Here is a 19,072-nt window from a genome sequence, read left to right on the forward strand (position 1 = left end):
TAGGGCCAGGGAAGTAATCATCACAGTGAGGTAGGGCCAGGGAAGTAATCATCACAGTGAGTTAGGGCCAGGGAAGTAATCATCACACTGAGGTAGGGCCAGGGAAGTAATCATCACAGTGAGGTAGGGCCAGGGAAGTAATCATCACAGTGAGGTAGGGCCAGAGAAGTAATCATCACAGTGAGGTAGGGCCAGGGAAGTAATCATCACAGTGAGTTAGGGCCAGGGAAGTAATCATCACACTGAGGTAGGGCCAGGGAAGTAATCATCACACTGAGGTAGGGCCAGAGAAGTGATCATCACAGTGAGGTAGGGCCAGGGAAGTAATCATCACAGTGAGGTAGGGCCAGGGAAGTAATCATCACACTGAGGTAGGGCCAGAGAAGTAATCATCACACTGAGGTAGGGCCAGTGAAGTAATCATCGCAGTGAGTTAGGGCCAGGGAAGTAATCATCACACTGAGGTAGGGCCAGGGAAGTAATCATCACAGTGAGGTAGGGCCAGGGAAGTAATCATCATGGAACACTGAGGTAGGGCCAGGGAAGTAATCATCAAGGAACACTGAGGTAAGGCCAGGAACCTCTGACACGTGTTCAGGAAAGCTGTCATACTGAAAGCAGTGCTGTTCTTTTCTGGCTTAGTGGGCGCCACCTTCAGATGTCTGCAGTACCGTTCGGGTCTGGCTAGGGGGCCCTAGTGAAGTGGTTGGCCCTAGTGCTGTGGTTCTCAAACCTTTGTCCCTGACTCATCATAATATGGAGGGAGTTCAACTCACCGACACACCCACAGCGTCTCCTCTGTCTCCTTTATGCCCCATTATTCCGGGACGACCCTGTAGCGAGAGGCAAACCACATCATTAATGGAATGATGTCAATATGACCACATTCTGTAGTGTTCTGCACTTGTGTAACCCAAAAGAGTGCTCTTGGGTTTAGGCACTATATGTCACTAAAACACATTCTCACTGCCATTGTTATCATTTGTAGACGACAAGGTTAAAAGAACGTCTCAAATCTTAATGTGCGGTACTTACCGGACGACCAGGATAGCCATATTCTCCTTTGGGTCCTTCTGGCCCAATGGGACCCTGTAAAAAAACAACACAGCAGCAGTGTTTCCCTTTGTATTTCAACCCTCAGCAGGTACACGTGCTGACAAAGATACAGTTTAAGTCGGAAGTTTACATACAATTAGGTTGGAGTCATTAAAACTCGTTTTTCATCCACTCCACAAATTTCTTGTTAAGAAACTATAGTTTTGGGAAATCGGTTAAGACATCTACTTTGTGCATGACACAAGTCATTTTTCCAACAACTGTTTACAGACAGATTATTTAACTTATATCTGTATCACAATTCCAGTGGGTCAGAAGTTTACATACACTACGTTGACTGTGCCTTTAAACAGCTTGGAAAATTCCAGAAAAGTATGTAATGGCTTTAGAAGCTTCTGATAGAATACTTGACATCATTTGAGTCAATTGGAGGTGTACCTGTGGATGTATTTCAAGGCCAACCTTCAAACTCAGTGCCTCTTTGCTTGACATCATGGGAAAATCAAAAGAAATCAGCCAAGACCTCAGAAAGGAAATTGTAGACCTCCACAAGTCTGATTCATCATTGGGAGCAAATTCCAAACGCCTGAAGGTACCACATTCATCTGTACAAACAATAGTACGCAAGTTTAAACACCATGGGACCATGCAGCCATCATACCAATCAGAAAGTAGACACGTTCTGTCTCCTTGAGATGAATGTATTTTGGTGCGAAAAGTGCAAAGCAATTCCAGAACATCAGCAAAGGACCTTGTGAAGATGCTAGAGGAAACAGGTACAAAAGTATCTATATCCACAGTAAAACAAGTCCTATATCGACGTAACCTGATGGGCCGCTCAGCAAGGACGAAGCCACTGCTCCAAAACGCAAGGAGGCCTACAAACCTGACTCAGTTACACCAGCTATGTCAGGAGGAATGGGCCAAAATTCACCCAATTTATTGTGGGAAGCTTGTAGAAGGCTACCCGAAACGTTTGACCCAAGTTATAAAATTTAAAGGCAATGCTACCAAATAGTAATTGAGTGTATGTAAACTTCTGGCCCATTGGGAATGTGATGAAAGAAAAATAATTCTCTCTATTATTATTCTGACGTTTCACATTCTAACAATAAAGTGGTGATCCTAACTGACCTAAAACAGGGAATATTTACTAGGATTAAATGTCAGGAAAATTGAAAAACTGAGTTGAAATGTATTTGGCTGTATGTAAACTGTACGTAAAGGTGTATGTAAACTTCCAATTTCAACTGTATATCCTCATGAAGCTACATCCTGATGAAGATACATAGCAGGTCCGTAATATTCCCGAAAATATGCATTGTCTGGATTAGGGGGCCTAGAGGCAGGCCTGTATGTGCATATGCAAAAAAGGTTCCAGAACACTTTGAATGAAAGCAGCTGCTGTAACACGACAAGAGAAGATGTTGAGGAGGGGGGGGGGGGGGGGGGGGTTACTACAAAGGGTAGTGTCAGATTAAGAAGCCAATAAAGTCTTACCATAACTCCAGCTGGCCCAGGAACACCACAATCGCCCTGCGAAAGAGTGAAGATACAAAGTGGATCGTTTGACACAAGTATCGAACTTTGACAGAGGAAATAGTGTGCGTGTAAGACTAACCTTGATCCCTTTGGGGCCCTGTGGCCCTGTGAGTTCAGACATCATAGACCTGTCTGCTGCAACCATGGCCCCTGGCTCACCCTTCTCGCCCTGCAAACACACGTGACCAATAACACGATATACATACAGACACACACTTGCAGTCAAATGACAATAAGATGATATACGTACAATCAAATGACAATCATACATACTGTAGACACATGAGCACAACCCCTCCTCCGTACACACACCCAGGGGTAATGTGCAGCACATGCATGTTGAAGCAGCATGAGCACCTCTCAGAGAAAGGAAAACATTACATAATAATCTCATTCATGTTGTTCCACAGACCTTGGGACTGAAGCATATTGTCTATGGCTGCTCAGTCTGGAACCCATTAGCAGGCTTATACACATCAATGCCCTGAGTGCAGCAACCGGGGTCCTAGCTTTAATCATAAGCACTGGCGTTCAGTTTCACACTTTGAATTGATTGAAACCCAAAAGGCTTTGAGCCTGTATATTTGATGTTGATTCAGTCCAATGCAGAAAAGGTCACATAGTATTTATTACATTTTAGCAGACGCTCTTACCCAGAGGGACGTACACTAGTGAGTACAGACATTTTCGTACTGGTCTCCCGTAGCCTGGAGGCCCATGGGAATCGACCCCACAATCGTGGCGTTGCGAGTGCCATGTGCTACCATCTGAACCACACGGGACACAATAGGAAATCCTGGGCTCTTCAGTGGTTTCCTTTTCACATGGTGACCCTAGCGGAATTTTGAGCATAGCGGAATTCTGGCCCTAGTGGAATTCTGACCCTAGTGGAATTCTGGCCCTAATGGAATTCTGACCCTAGTGGAATTCTGACCCTAGTGGAATTCTGGCCCTAATGGAATTCTGACCCTAGTGGAATTCTGACCCTAGTGGAATTCTGACCTTTGTGGAATTCTGACCCTAGCGGAATTCTGACCCTAGTGCAATTCTGACCCTAGTGCAATTCTGACTCTAGCGGAATTCTGACCCTAGTGGAATTCTGACCCTAGTGGAATTCTGAGCATAGCGGAATTCTTAAAGGGATAGTGCGTAATTTTTCAACTTCCCCAGAGTAAGATGAACTCATAGATACCATTTGTATGTCTCTGCATGCAATTTGAAGGAAGTTGAAGGTAGTTTCACGAGCCATTGCTAACTGGCATTAGAGCAATGGACTGGAAGCTGTTCCTGTAGAATTCGCCATTGCGCTAACGCTACTGTTCATAGCAACTTCTTTCAAACTGCATGCAGAGACATAAAACATGTATACCATTAGTTCATCTGATTCTGGCAAGTAGAAAAAGTTCTTAGTTGCCAAAATGTGGAACTATCCCGTTAAAATGAAAACACACAACACACACACTTACCTTTAAGCCTGGGGGCCCTATGGTCCCTGGATTCCCCAAGTCCCCCTTTGGACCCCGTGGCCCCTGGGAATTATCATTGTAAATGTAGGTAAATAACCAAAAGAAATCCATCAACAAGAACAGACACATCTACAACAGCTATACTCATAGGCAGACAGCGGGCCGAATCCGGACCCAGAACAGGGTCAATACAAACCGATCATTTTCTTTCTTTTTTTTAGGAATTCGGTCAGGATTCGACTCCTGGTATCATATGAACACACATAAGACATGGAACAGTTGTAGAATTGCAAGAAATTAGCTTTAAAACTGCTACAGTTTCCCTTCGCTCGATGGCATAATGGGGCGAATATCCATCAGGACCTTTGCCACCTAGGAAATGTGTGTGACAGGACCGTATCCAATAGTATGAGAACCCTGATCGACTACAACACTATCTCTCTCCTATCAGTAAGTATCTGTCCAACTGCACAGTATAAAGTTTGCACTGTCAAGTTCATCCCAAACGCGTGTTCCGCATACTGTATATTCTGCAATAGAGAAAGGACAGACACAATACCATGGTAACCCTACCAACAGATCCTCTGAGCAGTAAGAGAGAAAATCTGATTTGTTTTTACTATCGTATGAATTATGGACCCATACAAAAAACAAAAACAATAGTGTGTTTCAAGGCCCTGTCAAGGGGTCACGTTCCAATGAATCCAACAAAATGACCGACACACTGTAGAATTAACCTCCAGTCACAGATAAATACAGATAAATGCATCTCTCATAGCCTGGACCTAATTGTCTTTTGGGACACACAGATAAATATAGATAAATGCATCTCTCATAGCCTGGACCTAATTGTCTTTTGGGACACAAAAAAACCTGTTTAAACCAATTTTATGACCATACATTACAGATATTATTACAGCAATTTGAAACAAATCTTTGATGTGATTCCAGCCATTTCTCAACATAATTAGCTTTTTTTGGGGAGTGAGTACGTCAACAGTGTTCTGTCACATAATCTTATGAAGGCCATTTAAAGAACATCAAGAGGGCAATCTGAAAACATATTAACACACACACACACACACACACACACACACACACACACACACACGCACACACACACACGCACACACACACACGCACACACACACGTCTACTCACCCTGAGCCCCTGAGATTCCAGCAGCCCTGAGAAGTTAAACACACCCTCTGTATCACTGAGCAGGACCTGAGGTAGGACAGAGAGGAGAGACAGTGAGATCACTATCAACATCCATATTAAAACTATCCTATCAGAGAGCATCGGTAGGGGTGATAACAATGACTTTAATAACACCTAATTACTTTCTAACATCCTCTTACATCCTGGAGGTTGATAACAGGTCCCGAAGACCCAGGAGGTCCTGGAGGGCCGGGGAAACTGAAACCGTCCCGACCTCTCTCTCCCTGACAACAGAACACAAGGTTAGATGATCCAAGAACAGGGCCAGCCTGGTTGGCTCCAGAAGGATTAACTCATAAAAGATTAACAGGAACGGAGTCAGGAGGAGTGATAGTGTACCTTTGGTCCCATATCACCTTGGTCCCCCTTCGCTCCCTGCATGGAAGAAATGGCAAACAACTATCATGACAAAAGAGAACTGAGACCTGAGACAGTTTTATGATGAACCTACAAGAACAACTGTAAAGAGGATAAAGATAGATTAGAATACTATAACAATCAGGAAAGTCTACAAAGGAGAGAGATTGAATTGGACAGTAAAAATCAGGTGATGTACTGACTGTATGCCCTGGCAGTCCATCCAGCCCAGAGGCCCCGGTTGCTCCTGGAGCACCAGGCTCCCCCTAGAGGAACACAGAGGAAATGGTTGAGGGGAAGGTTTTAGACCTTAGATGCCTGTGAGTGACCCACCCACCTAACATAGCGGAAAATTGGCCGAAAATCTACCTCATCTGAGTAATTAATGAGTGAGACTTCTGAAAACCTCTTTATCTTAATGACGAGATTGTAGATTAATTACACTTTCCTATATGAATCACATCTACAGTTGGGAATTGTACTAGGGCATAGATGCTTAGTGCTTTGGGAATTGCTGGTGGTGGGTATGCAGATGATGTACAGTCCCTGAGAGGGTTAAAAAGCAAGATGGCCATCTCTGGCCCTGCCTGTGCACATATGTGTCAGAGAGGAATTCATTGGAAATTAGCGGAATAATAGGAACCACATGGTGCGGAAGTCGGCACTTCCTCTCTGAGGATAAATGGGAACCAGTTGAGTCGAGAGGACGCACCTTTACCGCTACACCAGGAAGCCCGTCCTGCCCGTCTTCGCCCTGTGAGGGAGAAACAAAATGGCGGTCAGTATGGGAACTTTTTACAGGTATGTGGAAGCACATATTCTGACACACAGAGAGAGGAAGACATTGAGAGACAGAGATACATTACAGTGCATTCGGAAAGTATTCAGACCCCTTCACTTTCTCCACATTTTGTTATGTTACAGTCTTATTCTAAATTTAATCAAAAATATATATTTTTATTCTCATTCATCTCTATACAATACCCTATAATGACAAAGCAAAAACAAGGTTTCAAAATACTTTCCGAACGCACTGTGTGCCACAGATGTTTTAATTATTAGCTTGGTCCACTTGAAGCCCACTGGAAGTATTGTAAGATTTCGATCCTATGATCTTATACACCACCAGACATGCCACCAGGGGTCTTTTCACAGTCCCCAAATCCAGAACAAATTCAAGAAAACGTACAGTATTATATAGAGCCCTTATTTAATGGAACTTCCTTTCATCTCATTTTGCTCAAATAAACAGCAAACCTGGTTTAAAAAACAGATAAAGCAACACCTCACGGCACAACGCCTCTCCCCTATTTGACCTAGATAGTTTGTGTCTATGTATTGATATGTAGGCTACGTGTTCCTTTTTAAAAATTGATGTAGTTCTGTTCTTGAGCTGTTGTCGATTAATGTTCTGTATTATGTGTTGTGTGGAACCCCAGGAAGGGTTGCTGCTGCTATAGCAACAGCTAATGGGGATCCTAATAAAGTACCAAAATATGCTTGATTGATTCTATGATTCATATGACTGATACTTTAAGTGGCGTGCAGTAGGATGTGAACAAGGGCCTTCTAGATAAGGAGTGGTGTGCAGTAGGATGTGAACAAGGGCCTTCTAGATAAGGAGTGGCGTGCAGTAGGATGTGAACAAGGGACCTTATAGTTAACGAGTGGCGTGCAGTAGGATGTGAACAAGGGACCTTCTAGTTAACGAGTGGCGTGCAGTAGGACTGAACAAGGAACCTTCTAGATAAGGAGTGGCGTGCAGTAGGACTGAACAAGGAACCTTCTAGTTAACGAGTGGCGTGCAGTAGCACTGAACAAGGAACCTTCTAGATAAGGAGTGGCGTGCAGTAGGACTGAACAAGGAACCTTCTAGATAAGGAGTGGCGTGCAGTAGGACTGAACAAGGAACCTTCTAGATAAGGAGATGTTTGTCTTCTGCCACACTCAGTGGTGAAACAAGTGAGTCACACTTCACACCAACGATCTAATACACGTTCACATTTTAGACAGACTACTGTGTCTAGTATATACAGACTACTGTGTCTAGTATTTATAGACTACTGTGTCTAGTATATACAGACTACTGTGTCTAGAAAAACAAATGACTGTGTCTAGTATATACAGACTACTGTGTCTAGAAAAACAGATGACTACATACATGAGAACATCCAAGAGTCACGAAAATACTGACGACGGCAAGTATACGTTGACCTTGATGTCAGGTTGAAGTGTGTTTTTCGAGAGTAGCTCCCTTCCATAGATGGCTTTTACCACAGTCGATGGATAGCAATGATGGTACAGGATATTGTATTGAAACTGATAGGTACATTGAGTAAAGCCACTATGTCAGTGATAGAAGACACGAGGGAATACCTTGGGTCCTGGACGGCCAGGTTTGTCAATAGGTCCCTGTGGAAAGCACAAGAAAAAAAATTGTCAGTATTAATCATACTTATTTTCATATTAATATCATACTTATGAGCGAAAGGGTTGAAGTTCCAGCAGCGGCATAAGAAACCACTCTTTGTGTTCGAACCTGAATACTTCTGGCCATCACTGCCCCAAAGCCACCCAGTTCCCTAGAACCCTTCATGTCCTGCAAACAACATACAGTCAATGACAACTGATGTGTGCTAACGAAACATCTGGCACAAAATGGCTGCCGGGCATCACTAAGGTGGGTGGCTACACATTGGCAGAGAAGTAGAGGCGAAACGAGATGATTTACTACGCCCCAAAATCTATCCTCGTGAGATAAGAATGCAACATACGTCAAATCAAATGAGATGTTATTAGTCACATGCACCGAATACAGTAAATTGCTTACTTACAAATCGCCTAACAAACAATGCAGTTTAAAAAAAATATGGATAAAAATAAGAAATAAAAGTAACAAGTAATTAAAGAGCAGCAGTAAAATAACAATAGTGAGACTGTATACAGGGGGTACCGGGACAGAGTCAATGTGCGGGGAACCGGCTAGTTGAGGTAATATGTACATGTAGGTAGAGTTATTAAAGTGACTATGCATAGATGGTAACAATAGAGAGTATCAGCAATGCAAATAGTCTGCAAATAGATTAAATGTTCAGGAGTCTTATGGCTTGGGGGTAGAAGCTGTTTAGAAGCCTCTTGGACCTAGAGTTGGCGCTCCAGTGCCACTTGCAATGCGGTAGCAGAGATAACATTCTATGACTAGGGTGGCTGGAGTCTGACAATTTTTAGGGCCTTCCTCTGACACCACCTGGTATAGAGGTCCTGGATGGAAGGAAGCTTGTTCCCAGTGATGTACTAGGCTGCCTTGCGGTCGAAGGCCGAGCAGTTGCCATACCAGGCAGTGATGCAACTGGGCAGCTGTAGAACCTTTTGAGGATCTGAAGAGCCGTGCCAAATCTTTTCAGTCTCCTGAGGGGGAATAGGTTAGTCATGCTTAGTCCTCTTTTTCTGTAGTCCACGATCATCTCCTTTGTCTTGATCAAGTTGAAGGAGAGGTTGTCCTGGCACCATATGGTCAGGTCTCTGACCTCTTCCCTATAGGCTGTCTCGTCGTTGTCGGTGATCAGACCTACCACTGTTGCGTCATCAGCAAACTTAATAACGGTGTTCGAGTCGTGCCTGGCCGTGCAGTCATGAGTAAACAGGGAGTACAGGAGGGGACTAGGCACGCATCCATGAGGGGCCCCTGTGTTGAGGATCAGCGTGGCGGAAGTGTTGTTACCTACCCTTACCACCTGGTGGTGGCCTGTCAGGAAGTCCAGGATCCAGTTGCAGAGGGAGGTGTTTAGTCCCAGGGTCCTTAGTTTATTGATGAGCTTTGAGGGCACTATGGTGTTGTACGCTGAGCTGTAGTCAATGAATAGCATTCTCACATAGGTGTTTCTTTTGTCCAGGTGGGAAAGGACAGTGTGGAGTGCAATAGAGATTGCATCATCTGTGGATCTGTTGGGGCGGTATGCAAATTTGGAGTGGGTCTAGGGTTTCTGGGATAATGGTGTTGATGTGAGCCATGACCAGCCTTTCAAAGCACTTCATGGCTACAGATGTGAGTGCTACGGGTTGGTCGTCATTTAGGCAGGTTACCTTAGTGTTCTTGGGCACAGGCACTATGGTGGTCTGCTTGAAACATGTTGGTATTACAGACTCAGACAGGGAAAGGTTGAAAATGTCAGTGGAGACACTTGCCAGTTGGTCAGCGCATGCTCGCAGTACATTTCCTGGTAATCCGTCTGGCCCCGCGGCCTTGTGAATGTTGACCTGTTTAAAAGTTTTACTCACATTGGCTGCAGAGAGCTTGATCACACAGTCTTCCGGAACAGCTGGTGCTCTCATGCATGTTTTAGTGTTATTTGCCTCGAAGCGAGCATAGAAGTAGTTTAGCTTGTCTGGTAGGCTCGTGTCACTGGGCAGCTCTCGGCTGTGCTTCCCTTTGTAGTCTGTAATGGTTTGCAAGCCCTGCTACGTGCGACGAGTGTCAGAGCCGGTGTATTACGATTCGATCTTAGTCCTGTATTGAAGCTTTGCCTGTTTGATGGTTCGTCGGAGGGCATAGCGGGATTTCTTATAAGCTTCCGGATTAGAGTCCCGCTCCTTGAAAGCGACAGCTCTAGCCTTTAGCTCAGTGCAGATGTTGCCTGTAATCCATGGCTTCTGGTTGGGGTATGTACTGTGGGGATGACGTCATCGATGCACTTATTGATGAAGCCAATGACTGATGTGGTGTACTCCTCAATGCCATTGGAGGAATCCCGGAACATATTCCAGTCTGTGCTAGCAAAACAGTCCTGTAGCTTAGCATCTGCTTCATCTGACCACTTTTTTATTGATCTAGTCACTAGTGCTTCCTGCTTTAATTTTTGCTTGTAAGCAGGAATCAGTAGGATAGAATTATGGTCAGATTTGCGAGGGAGAGCTTTGTATGCGTCTCTGTGTGTTGAGTATAGGTGTGGTTCAGAGTTATTTTCCCTCTGGTTGCACATTGAACATGCTGATAGAAATTAGGTAAAACACATTTAAGTTTCACTGCATTAAAGTCCCCGGCTACTAAGAGCGCCGCCTCTGGAGGGGCGTTTTCTTGTTTGCTGATGGTGGAATACAGCTCATTCAATGCTGTCTTAGTTCCAGCCTCAGTGTGTGGTGGTATGTAAACAGCTATGAAAAATACAGATGAAAACTCTCTAGGTAGATAGTGTGGTCTACAGCTTATCATGAAATACTCTACCTCAGGCGAGCAATAGCTCGAGACTTGCTTAGATATCGTGCACCAGCTGTTATTTACAAAAATACATAATCTGCCGCCCCTTGTCATACCAGACGCCGGTGGAGCGTATAACCAGCCAGCTATGTTGATAGTGTCGTTGTTAAGCCACGACTTTGTGAAACATAAGATATTACAGTTTTGAATGTCCTGTTGGTAGTTTAATCTTCCGCGTAGATCATCGATTTTATTCTCCAAAGATTGCACGTTTGCTAGCAGAATGGAAGGATGTGGAGGTTTATTTGATCGCATACAAATTCTCCGAAGGCAGCCCGCCCTCCGGCCCCATTTTCTCTGCCTCCTCTTCATGCAAATCACAGAGATCTGGGCCTGTTCCCGAGAAAGCAGTATATCATCCACGTCAGACTATATAATTTGCGTTGGGCTCATCAGACTCGTTAAAGGAAAAAAAAGGATTCTGCCAGTCCGTGGTGAGTAATCACAGTTCTGATGTCCAGAAGTTATTTTCGGCCATAAGAGACGGTAGCGGGAATATTATGTACAAAATAATAAGGTACAAACAATGCAAAATAAACAAACAAAAACCACAATTGGTTGGGGACACATAAAACATCAGCCTTCTTCTCTGGTGCTATTGTTACATCATGTACAGTATGTTTAAAAAAATAAATAAAATTAAAATATTTTTTTTAGCCCTTTTTCTCCCCAATTTCGTGGTATCCAATTGTTGTAGTAGTTACTATCTTGTCTCATCGCTACAACTCCCGTACGGACTCGGGAGAGACGAAGGTTGAAAGTCATGCGTCCTCCGATACACAACCCAACCAAGGCGCACTGCTTCTTAACACAGCGCGCATCCAACCCGGAAGCCAGACGCACCAATGTGTCGGAGGAAACACCGTGCACCTGGCAACCTTGGTTAGCGCACACTGCGCCCGGCCCGCCACAGGATCCGCTGGTGCGCGATGAGACAAGGATATCCCTACCGGCCAAGCCCTCCCTAACCCGGACGACGCTAGGCCAATTGTGCGTCGCCCCACGGACCTCCCGGTCGCTGCCGGTTACGACAGAGCCTGGGCGCGAACCCAGAGTCTCTGATGGCACAGCTGTCGCTGCAGTACAGCACCCTTAACCACGGAGGTACCGTATGTTTTTGACCCTCTGACAAACAGGAGAGCTGAGTGAGTGAAATCATACCTCCAGGTCCAAGCTGAAGCCCCGTCCTGGGGGTCCCGGTAGCCCAGGGGGCCCCCTCAGACCCGGCTTTCCCTCTGGTCCCTCTGAGCCGGGCAGACCTGGGAACCCTGCAGCACCTGGCTCCCCCTAGGAGAGAAACACAATGGTTCAGTCCAATAACCTCCTCAAGCAACATGTTTTGCATATGTGAAGGAACTGGATGGGTCTAAGTATTATGAAGCCCATTGGAAGGCTAGGTGAAGGCATCACAGTAGCTTAGACCAATCGTTTCCTTCAGATCTGCATCCACTGATTGAGATGGGGCTAGATGTTGATTTTGGAGCATACAGTCTTCTATTTATTTGGTTCTGGTTATTAGCAGTAATTATCCCTGGCTTCATATGTAGAGACCAGCTGTGTTTGGGTTGATTAGTGGTTAAAAGCAGTTGTAGTTTTTAGGGTCACTTCTAGGCTGGGGAGTAATGGATTGGCATGACTCAAACTGTACCTTTGGTCCATGTGTTCCGCTCAGACCCGTCTCACCCTGTCAAAGAAAATGTTTCAATCAAATGAAATCCAATGTTCTTCAAGAAGCCCTTTTTATTTTTATTTTTACAATCACTACACAGGATATCAGAGGTCTACATCCATTAGTCGTACCTTCTCTCCTCTCTCGCCAGCTGGACCAGGGAACCCATCATTCCCATCAACGCCCTGGGAAATAGAATAGAATAGATTAGATGTGTTTCGGGCGTAATATATTTCTGTCTAGTACGGGATCTCTCCTATCGTCTGATTCTATTTGGCTAAGAAGTGTCTGAGCTGACAGCGCAGCAAGACTGTAGATTTATTTCCACCTTTCTAATTTAGAAATAATTTTCTATTCAGAAGAGCCAGTACTCAATTCAAAGTTTCAATGATGACAACTAAGATGAGATGAATGTCCTGTATGTAATCCTTTCACGCAGTTTAGTAAAAGCCTCATGTATTTCCATGTCAAAAGGCCATGGGGCTTTCATGAGGCTTTTGTCCAGCTGCAGTCAGAAAGCCATTAGCTCACTGAGTGAAGATTACATTGCTGCTTTATGGCTTCTTAACCTTTTCATATGATACTCTTTTAAGATCTTTGACTCCATTGGTCCATTGTTAATGGTCTTATTGTACTTTGTGAATCGTATCGTGAAACAAACTTAAAATGGTTTCTCTACAGATTAGGCGAGAGATCATTGACCTTTTTTTATTTTTATTTTTTTTATTTCACCTTTATTTAACCAGGTAGGCTAGTTGAGAACACCTTTATTTAACCAGGTAGGCTAGTTGAGAACAAGTTCTCATTTGCAACTGCGACCTGGCCAAGATAAGGCATAGCAGTGTGAACAGACAACACAGAGTTACACATGGAGTAAACAATTAACAAGTCAATAACACAGTAGAAAAAAGGAGAGTCTATATATACATTGTGTGCAAAAGGCATGAGAAGGTAGGCAAATAATTACAATTATGCAGATTAACACTGGAGTGATAAATGATCAGATGGTTATGTACAGGTTGGTGTGCAAAAGAGCAGAAAAATAAATAAATAAAAACAGTATGGGGATGAGGTAGGTGAAAATGGGTGGGCTATTTACCAATAGACTATGTACAGCTGCAGCGATCGGTTAGCTGCTCAGATAGCAGATGTTTGAAGTTGGTGAGGGAGATAAAAGTCTCCAACTTCAGCGATTTTTGCAATTCGTTCCAATCACAGGCAGCAGAGAACTGGAACGAAAGGCGGCCAAATGAGGTGTTGGCTTTAGGGATGATCAGTGAGATACACCTGCTGGAGCGCGTGCTACGGATGGGTGTTGCCATCGTAACCAGTGAACTGAGATAAGGCGGAGCTTTACCTAGCATGGACTTGTAGATGACCTGGAGCCAGTGGGTCTGGCGACGAATATGTAGCGAGGGCCAGCCGACTAGAGCATACAAGTCGCAGTGGTGGGTGGTATAAGGTGCTTTAGTGACAAAACGGATGGCACTGTGATAAACTGCATCCAGTTTGCTGAGTAGAGTGTTGGAAGCAATTTTGTAGATGACATCGCCGAAGTCGAGGACCTCAGCAATAACATTCTGTAATCTGTCATTCAGGCTGTTAAGCAATACCTCACCACTAGGAAAGTAAATCACCTTTGACCACAGATCTAGGATCAGACTAACCAACCAGCTACCTCCGATCCAGGGCTGAAAAAAAAGACCTGACTCTGTATCATTGGATAACACCGACTTTGCCCTGATCTGTCAAACACGGAGGGTTGGAATTCCCATAGTGCTCTGTGATCAAGCTCCCTGGCTTTGAGCAGGCGAGACGTCAGAGCTGTAAACATGTTCTAAGGAGGGAAGGCTAGGCAGCTTCTATTGTGTGGTGCAGACCACAGAGAGAGATAGAGGGGCGAGGGACGCTGGCAGGGATTGTGGTTACCGTTGCAAAGGGGAGCAGACTTGCTTATAAACACAGAGCTCCTTTTACAGCTTGGCTATAAGACTGGGTGACACACAGTGCTCCAAAAGAGAACTTCAAAGAGGTGGTATCTAAGTGATGTCACTACTGTGCTCCTTCTAGATTGAGTAACAGATATGCAACACTAATAAAACGTCCCTTCTTTTTCACATTTACAAACGTGCTTAAGACAGGGTTTTAAACTTCAGTATACGGGTTATCTAACCATTATATAACCACATCGGTCATTAACAAACTTAACCGTTTGTGATTAAAAGTGAAATTCCAACGCACTTTTTGAAACCGTTAAAAATAAAGCTGTAATATATAAGAACATGTCATGCCTCCATGCCTCTGTCTACAGCCCTCCCCCCAAATCAACACAGGGCATCATCAAACGCACTACAACTTGTCAAGGCAGCCAGATCAATGTCACCAGGGTCCAGCTCTGTGGTGACCTCACCATGGTGACAGCCACTCTGGGTGCCTCAGTCGTCCGTTCAATCACTCACAAACATGGGGCCTCCAGAACCTTCTGGGTTTAAGCAAGCAGAACAAATTGCAGGGTTGTGGGGGAAGTATGGGATTTTTAGATGGTTTCCAGGAATCTCTTGTCATGTAGCGGGCAGAGCTGTGCTAAAGGGTTGCATGAAGGTTGCTACTGGGCTTGACAAACCTTTGGCAGACACCTGGGGGATTAATTATTAACCTGGGGGATTAACTATTAACCTGGGGGATTAACTATTAACCTGGGGGATTAACTATTAACCTGGGGGATTAACCTGGGGGATTCATTATTAACCTGGGGGATTCATTATTAACCTGGGGGATTAACTATTAACCTGGGGAATTCATTATTAACCTGGGAGATTAACTATTAACCTGGGGGATTAACTATTAACCTGGGAGATTAACTATTAACCTGGGAGATTAACTATTAACCTGGGGGATTAACCTGGAGGATTAACTATTAACCTGGGGGATTAACTATTAACCTGGGGGATTAACCTGGAGGATTAACTATTAACCTGGGGGATTAACCTGGGGGATTAATTATTAACCTGGGGGATTAACTATTAACCTTGGGGATTCATTATTAACCTGGGGGATTAATTATTAACCTGGGGGATTAACTATTAACCTGGGGGATTAACTATTAACCTTGGGGATTCATTATTAACCTGGGGGATTAATTATTAACCTGGGGGATTAACTATTAACCTGGGGGATTCATTATTAACCTGGGGGATTAACTATTAACCTGGGGGATTAACTATTAACCTGGGGGATTAACTATTAACCTGGGGGATTAACTATTAACCTGGGGGATTAACTATTAACCTGGGAGATTAACTATTAACCTGGGGGATTAACTATTAACCTGGGGGATTAACTATTAACCTGGGGGATTAACTATTAACCTGGGGGATTAACTATTAACCTGGGAGATTAACTATTAACCTGGGGGATTAACTATTAACCTGGGAGATTAACTATTAACTATTAACCTGGGGGATTAACTATTAACCTGGGAGATTAACTATTAACCTGGGAGATTAACTATTAACCTGGGGGATTAACCTGGAGGATTAACTATTAACCTGGGGGATTAACTATTAACCTGGGGGATTAACCTGGAGGATTAACTATTAACCTGGGGGATTAACCTGGAGGATTAACTATTAACCTGGGGGATTAACCTGGGGGATTAATTATTAACCTGGGGGATTAACTATTAACCTTGGGGATTCATTATTAACCTGGGGGATTAATTATTAACCTGGGGGATTAACTATTAACCTGGGGGATTAACTATTAACCTGGGGGATTAACCTGGAGGATTAACTATTAACCTGGGGGATTAACCTGGGGGATTAATTATTAACCTGGGGGATTAACTATTAACCTTGGGGATTCATTATTAACCTGGGGGATTAATTATTAACCTGGGGGATTAACTATTAACCTGGGGGATTCATTATTAACCCGGGGGATTCATTATTAACCTGGGGATTAACTATTTACCTGGGGGATTAACTATTAACCTGGGGGATTCATTATTAACCTGGGAGATTAACTATTAACCTGGGGGATTCATTATTAACCTGGGGGATTCATTATTAACCTGGGGGATTAACTATTAACCTGGGGGATAAACCTGGAGGATGAATTATTAATCTGGGGGATTCATTATTAACCTGGGGGATTAACTATTAACCTGGGGGATTCATTATTAACCTGGGGGATTCATTATTAACCTGGGGGATTAACTATTAACCTGGGGGATTCATTATTAACCTGGGGGATTAACCCGGGGGATTCATTATTAACCTGGGGATTAACTATTAACCTGGGGGATTCATTATTAACCCGGGGGATTAACTATTAACCTGGGGGATTCATTATTAACCTGGGGGATTAACTATTAACCTGGGGGATTCATTATTAACCCGGGGGATTAACTATTAACCTGGGGGATTCATTATTAACCTGGGGGATTAACTATTAACCTTGGGGATTCATTATTAACCTGGGGGATTAATTATTAACCTGGGGGATTAACCTGGGGGATGAATTATTTTGATTATCTGGCAGACACCTGGGGGTTTAATTATTAACCTGGGGGATTAATTATTAACCTGGGGGATTAACCTGGGGGATTAATTATTAACCTGGGGGATTAATTATTAACCTGGGGTATTCATTATTTTGATTATCAGGGAGAGACCTGGGGGATTAATTTTTTTGATTACCAGGCAGACACCTGGGGGATTAACTATTTAGATTATCAGGCAGACACCTGGGGGATTAACTATTTTGATTATCAGGCAGACACCTGGGGGATTAACTATTTTGATTATCATGCAGGCACCTGGGGGATTAACTATTTTGATTATCAGGCAGGCACCTGGGGGATTAACTATTTTGATTACCAGGCAGGCACCTGGGGGATTAACTATTTTGATTACCAGGCAGACACCTGGGGGATTAACTATTTTGATTATCAGGCAGGCACCTGGGGGATTAACTATTTTGATTATCAGGCAGGCACCTGGGGGATTAACTATTTTGATTATCAGGCAGGCACCTGGGGGATTAACTATTTTGATTATCAGGCAGGCACCTGGGGGATTAACTATTTTGATTATCAGGCAGACACCTGGGGGATTAACTATTTTGATTATCAGGCAGACACCTGGGGGATTAACTATTTTGATTATCTGGCAATGCTTTGTTCTAAGAAATGAATTTGCAACACACACACACACACACACACACACACACACACACACACACTTCACCAGACCCATCTGCCTTATAAACCTCTGATAGGACCAGAATATAATACCTAGAATAAGTAAGTAATACCTTGTCGGTAAGCATTTTACTGGAAGGTCTACTACACCTGTTGTATTCAGCATTTCACTGTGAGGTCTACTACACCTGTTGTATTCAGCATTTCACTGGAAGGTCTACTAAACCTGTTGTATTCAGCATTTCACTGTGAGGTCTACTACACCTGTTGTATTCAGCATTTCACTGTGAGGTCTACTACACCTGTTGTATTCAGCATTTCACTGGAAGGTCTACTACACCTGTTGTATTCAGCATTTCACTGTGAGGTCTACTACACCTGTTGTATTCAGCATTTCACTGTGAGGTCTACTACACCTGTTGTATTCAGCATTTCACTGGAAGGTCTACTACACCTGTTGTATTCAGCATTTCACTGTGAGGTCTACTACACCTGTTGTATTCAGCATTTCACTGTAAGGTCTACTACACCTGTTGTATTCAGCATTTCACTGTAATGTCTACTACACCTGTTGTATTCAGCATTTCACTGTGAGGTCTACTACACCTGTTGTATTCAGCATTTCACTGTAAGGTCTACTACACCTGTTGTATTCAGCATTTCACTGTGAGGTCTACTACACCTGTTGTATTCAGCATTTCACTGGAAGGTCTACTACACCTGTTGTATTCAGCATTTCACTGTGAGGTCTACTACACCTGTTGTATTCAGCATTTCACTGTGAGGTCTACTACACCTGTTGTATTCAGCATTTCACTGGAAGGTCTACTACACCTGTTGTATTCAGCATTTCACTGTAAGGTCTAATACACCTGTTGTATTCAGCATTTCACTGTAAGGTCTACTACACCTGTTGTATTCAGCATTTCACTATGAGGTCTACTACACCTGTTGTATTCAGCATTTCACTATGAGGTCTACTACACCTGTTGTATTCAGCATTTCACTGTAAGGTCTACTACACCTGTTGTATTCAGCATTTCACTATAAGGTCTACTACACCTGTTGTATTCAGCATTTCACTGTAAGGTCTACTACACCTGTTGTATTCAGCATTTCACTGTAAGGTCTACTACACCTGTTGTATTCAGCATTTCACTGTAAGGTATACTACACCTGTTGTATTCAGCATTTCACTGTGAGGTCTACTACACCTGTTGTATTCAGCATTTCACTGTGAGGTCTACTACACCTGTTGTATTCAGCATTTCACTGTGAGGTCTAATACACCTGTTGTATTCAGC

At 43.6% G+C, this 19,072-nt stretch overlaps 1 protein-coding gene across 2 annotated transcripts in view; it reads right to left on the reverse strand.

Moving 5' to 3' along the window:
- The window catches only part of LOC139420146 (collagen alpha-1(XV) chain-like), a 120,948-nt gene that overhangs the window by 13,140 nt on the left and 88,736 nt on the right, over window positions 1-19,072 (reverse strand). The window contains exons 14-27 of one of the 2 annotated variants that reach the window (XM_071169926.1): window positions 12,697-12,750; window positions 12,545-12,580; window positions 12,058-12,183; window positions 8,019-8,054; window positions 6,355-6,396; window positions 5,846-5,908; window positions 5,625-5,660; window positions 5,426-5,509; window positions 5,226-5,291; window positions 4,065-4,127; window positions 2,678-2,767; window positions 2,557-2,592; window positions 1,036-1,089; window positions 777-833 (exon numbers count right to left, since the gene is read on the reverse strand). In XM_071169926.1, coding sequence (XP_071026027.1) covers window positions 777-833; window positions 1,036-1,089; window positions 2,557-2,592; window positions 2,678-2,767; window positions 4,065-4,127; window positions 5,226-5,291; window positions 5,426-5,509; window positions 5,625-5,660; window positions 5,846-5,908; window positions 6,355-6,396; window positions 8,019-8,054; window positions 12,058-12,183; window positions 12,545-12,580; window positions 12,697-12,750 — 843 coding nt within the window. The remainder of the gene's footprint in view (window positions 1-776; window positions 834-1,035; window positions 1,090-2,556; window positions 2,593-2,677; window positions 2,768-4,064; window positions 4,128-5,225; window positions 5,292-5,425; window positions 5,510-5,624; window positions 5,661-5,845; window positions 5,909-6,354; window positions 6,397-8,018; window positions 8,055-12,057; window positions 12,184-12,544; window positions 12,581-12,696; window positions 12,751-19,072) is intronic. The other variant, XM_071169927.1, reaches the window with a different exon arrangement.

This window comes from Oncorhynchus clarkii, chromosome 11, assembly GCF_045791955.1.
Source record: "Oncorhynchus clarkii lewisi isolate Uvic-CL-2024 chromosome 11, UVic_Ocla_1.0, whole genome shotgun sequence".
NCBI classification, from domain to species: Eukaryota; Metazoa; Chordata; class Actinopteri; order Salmoniformes; family Salmonidae; genus Oncorhynchus; species Oncorhynchus clarkii.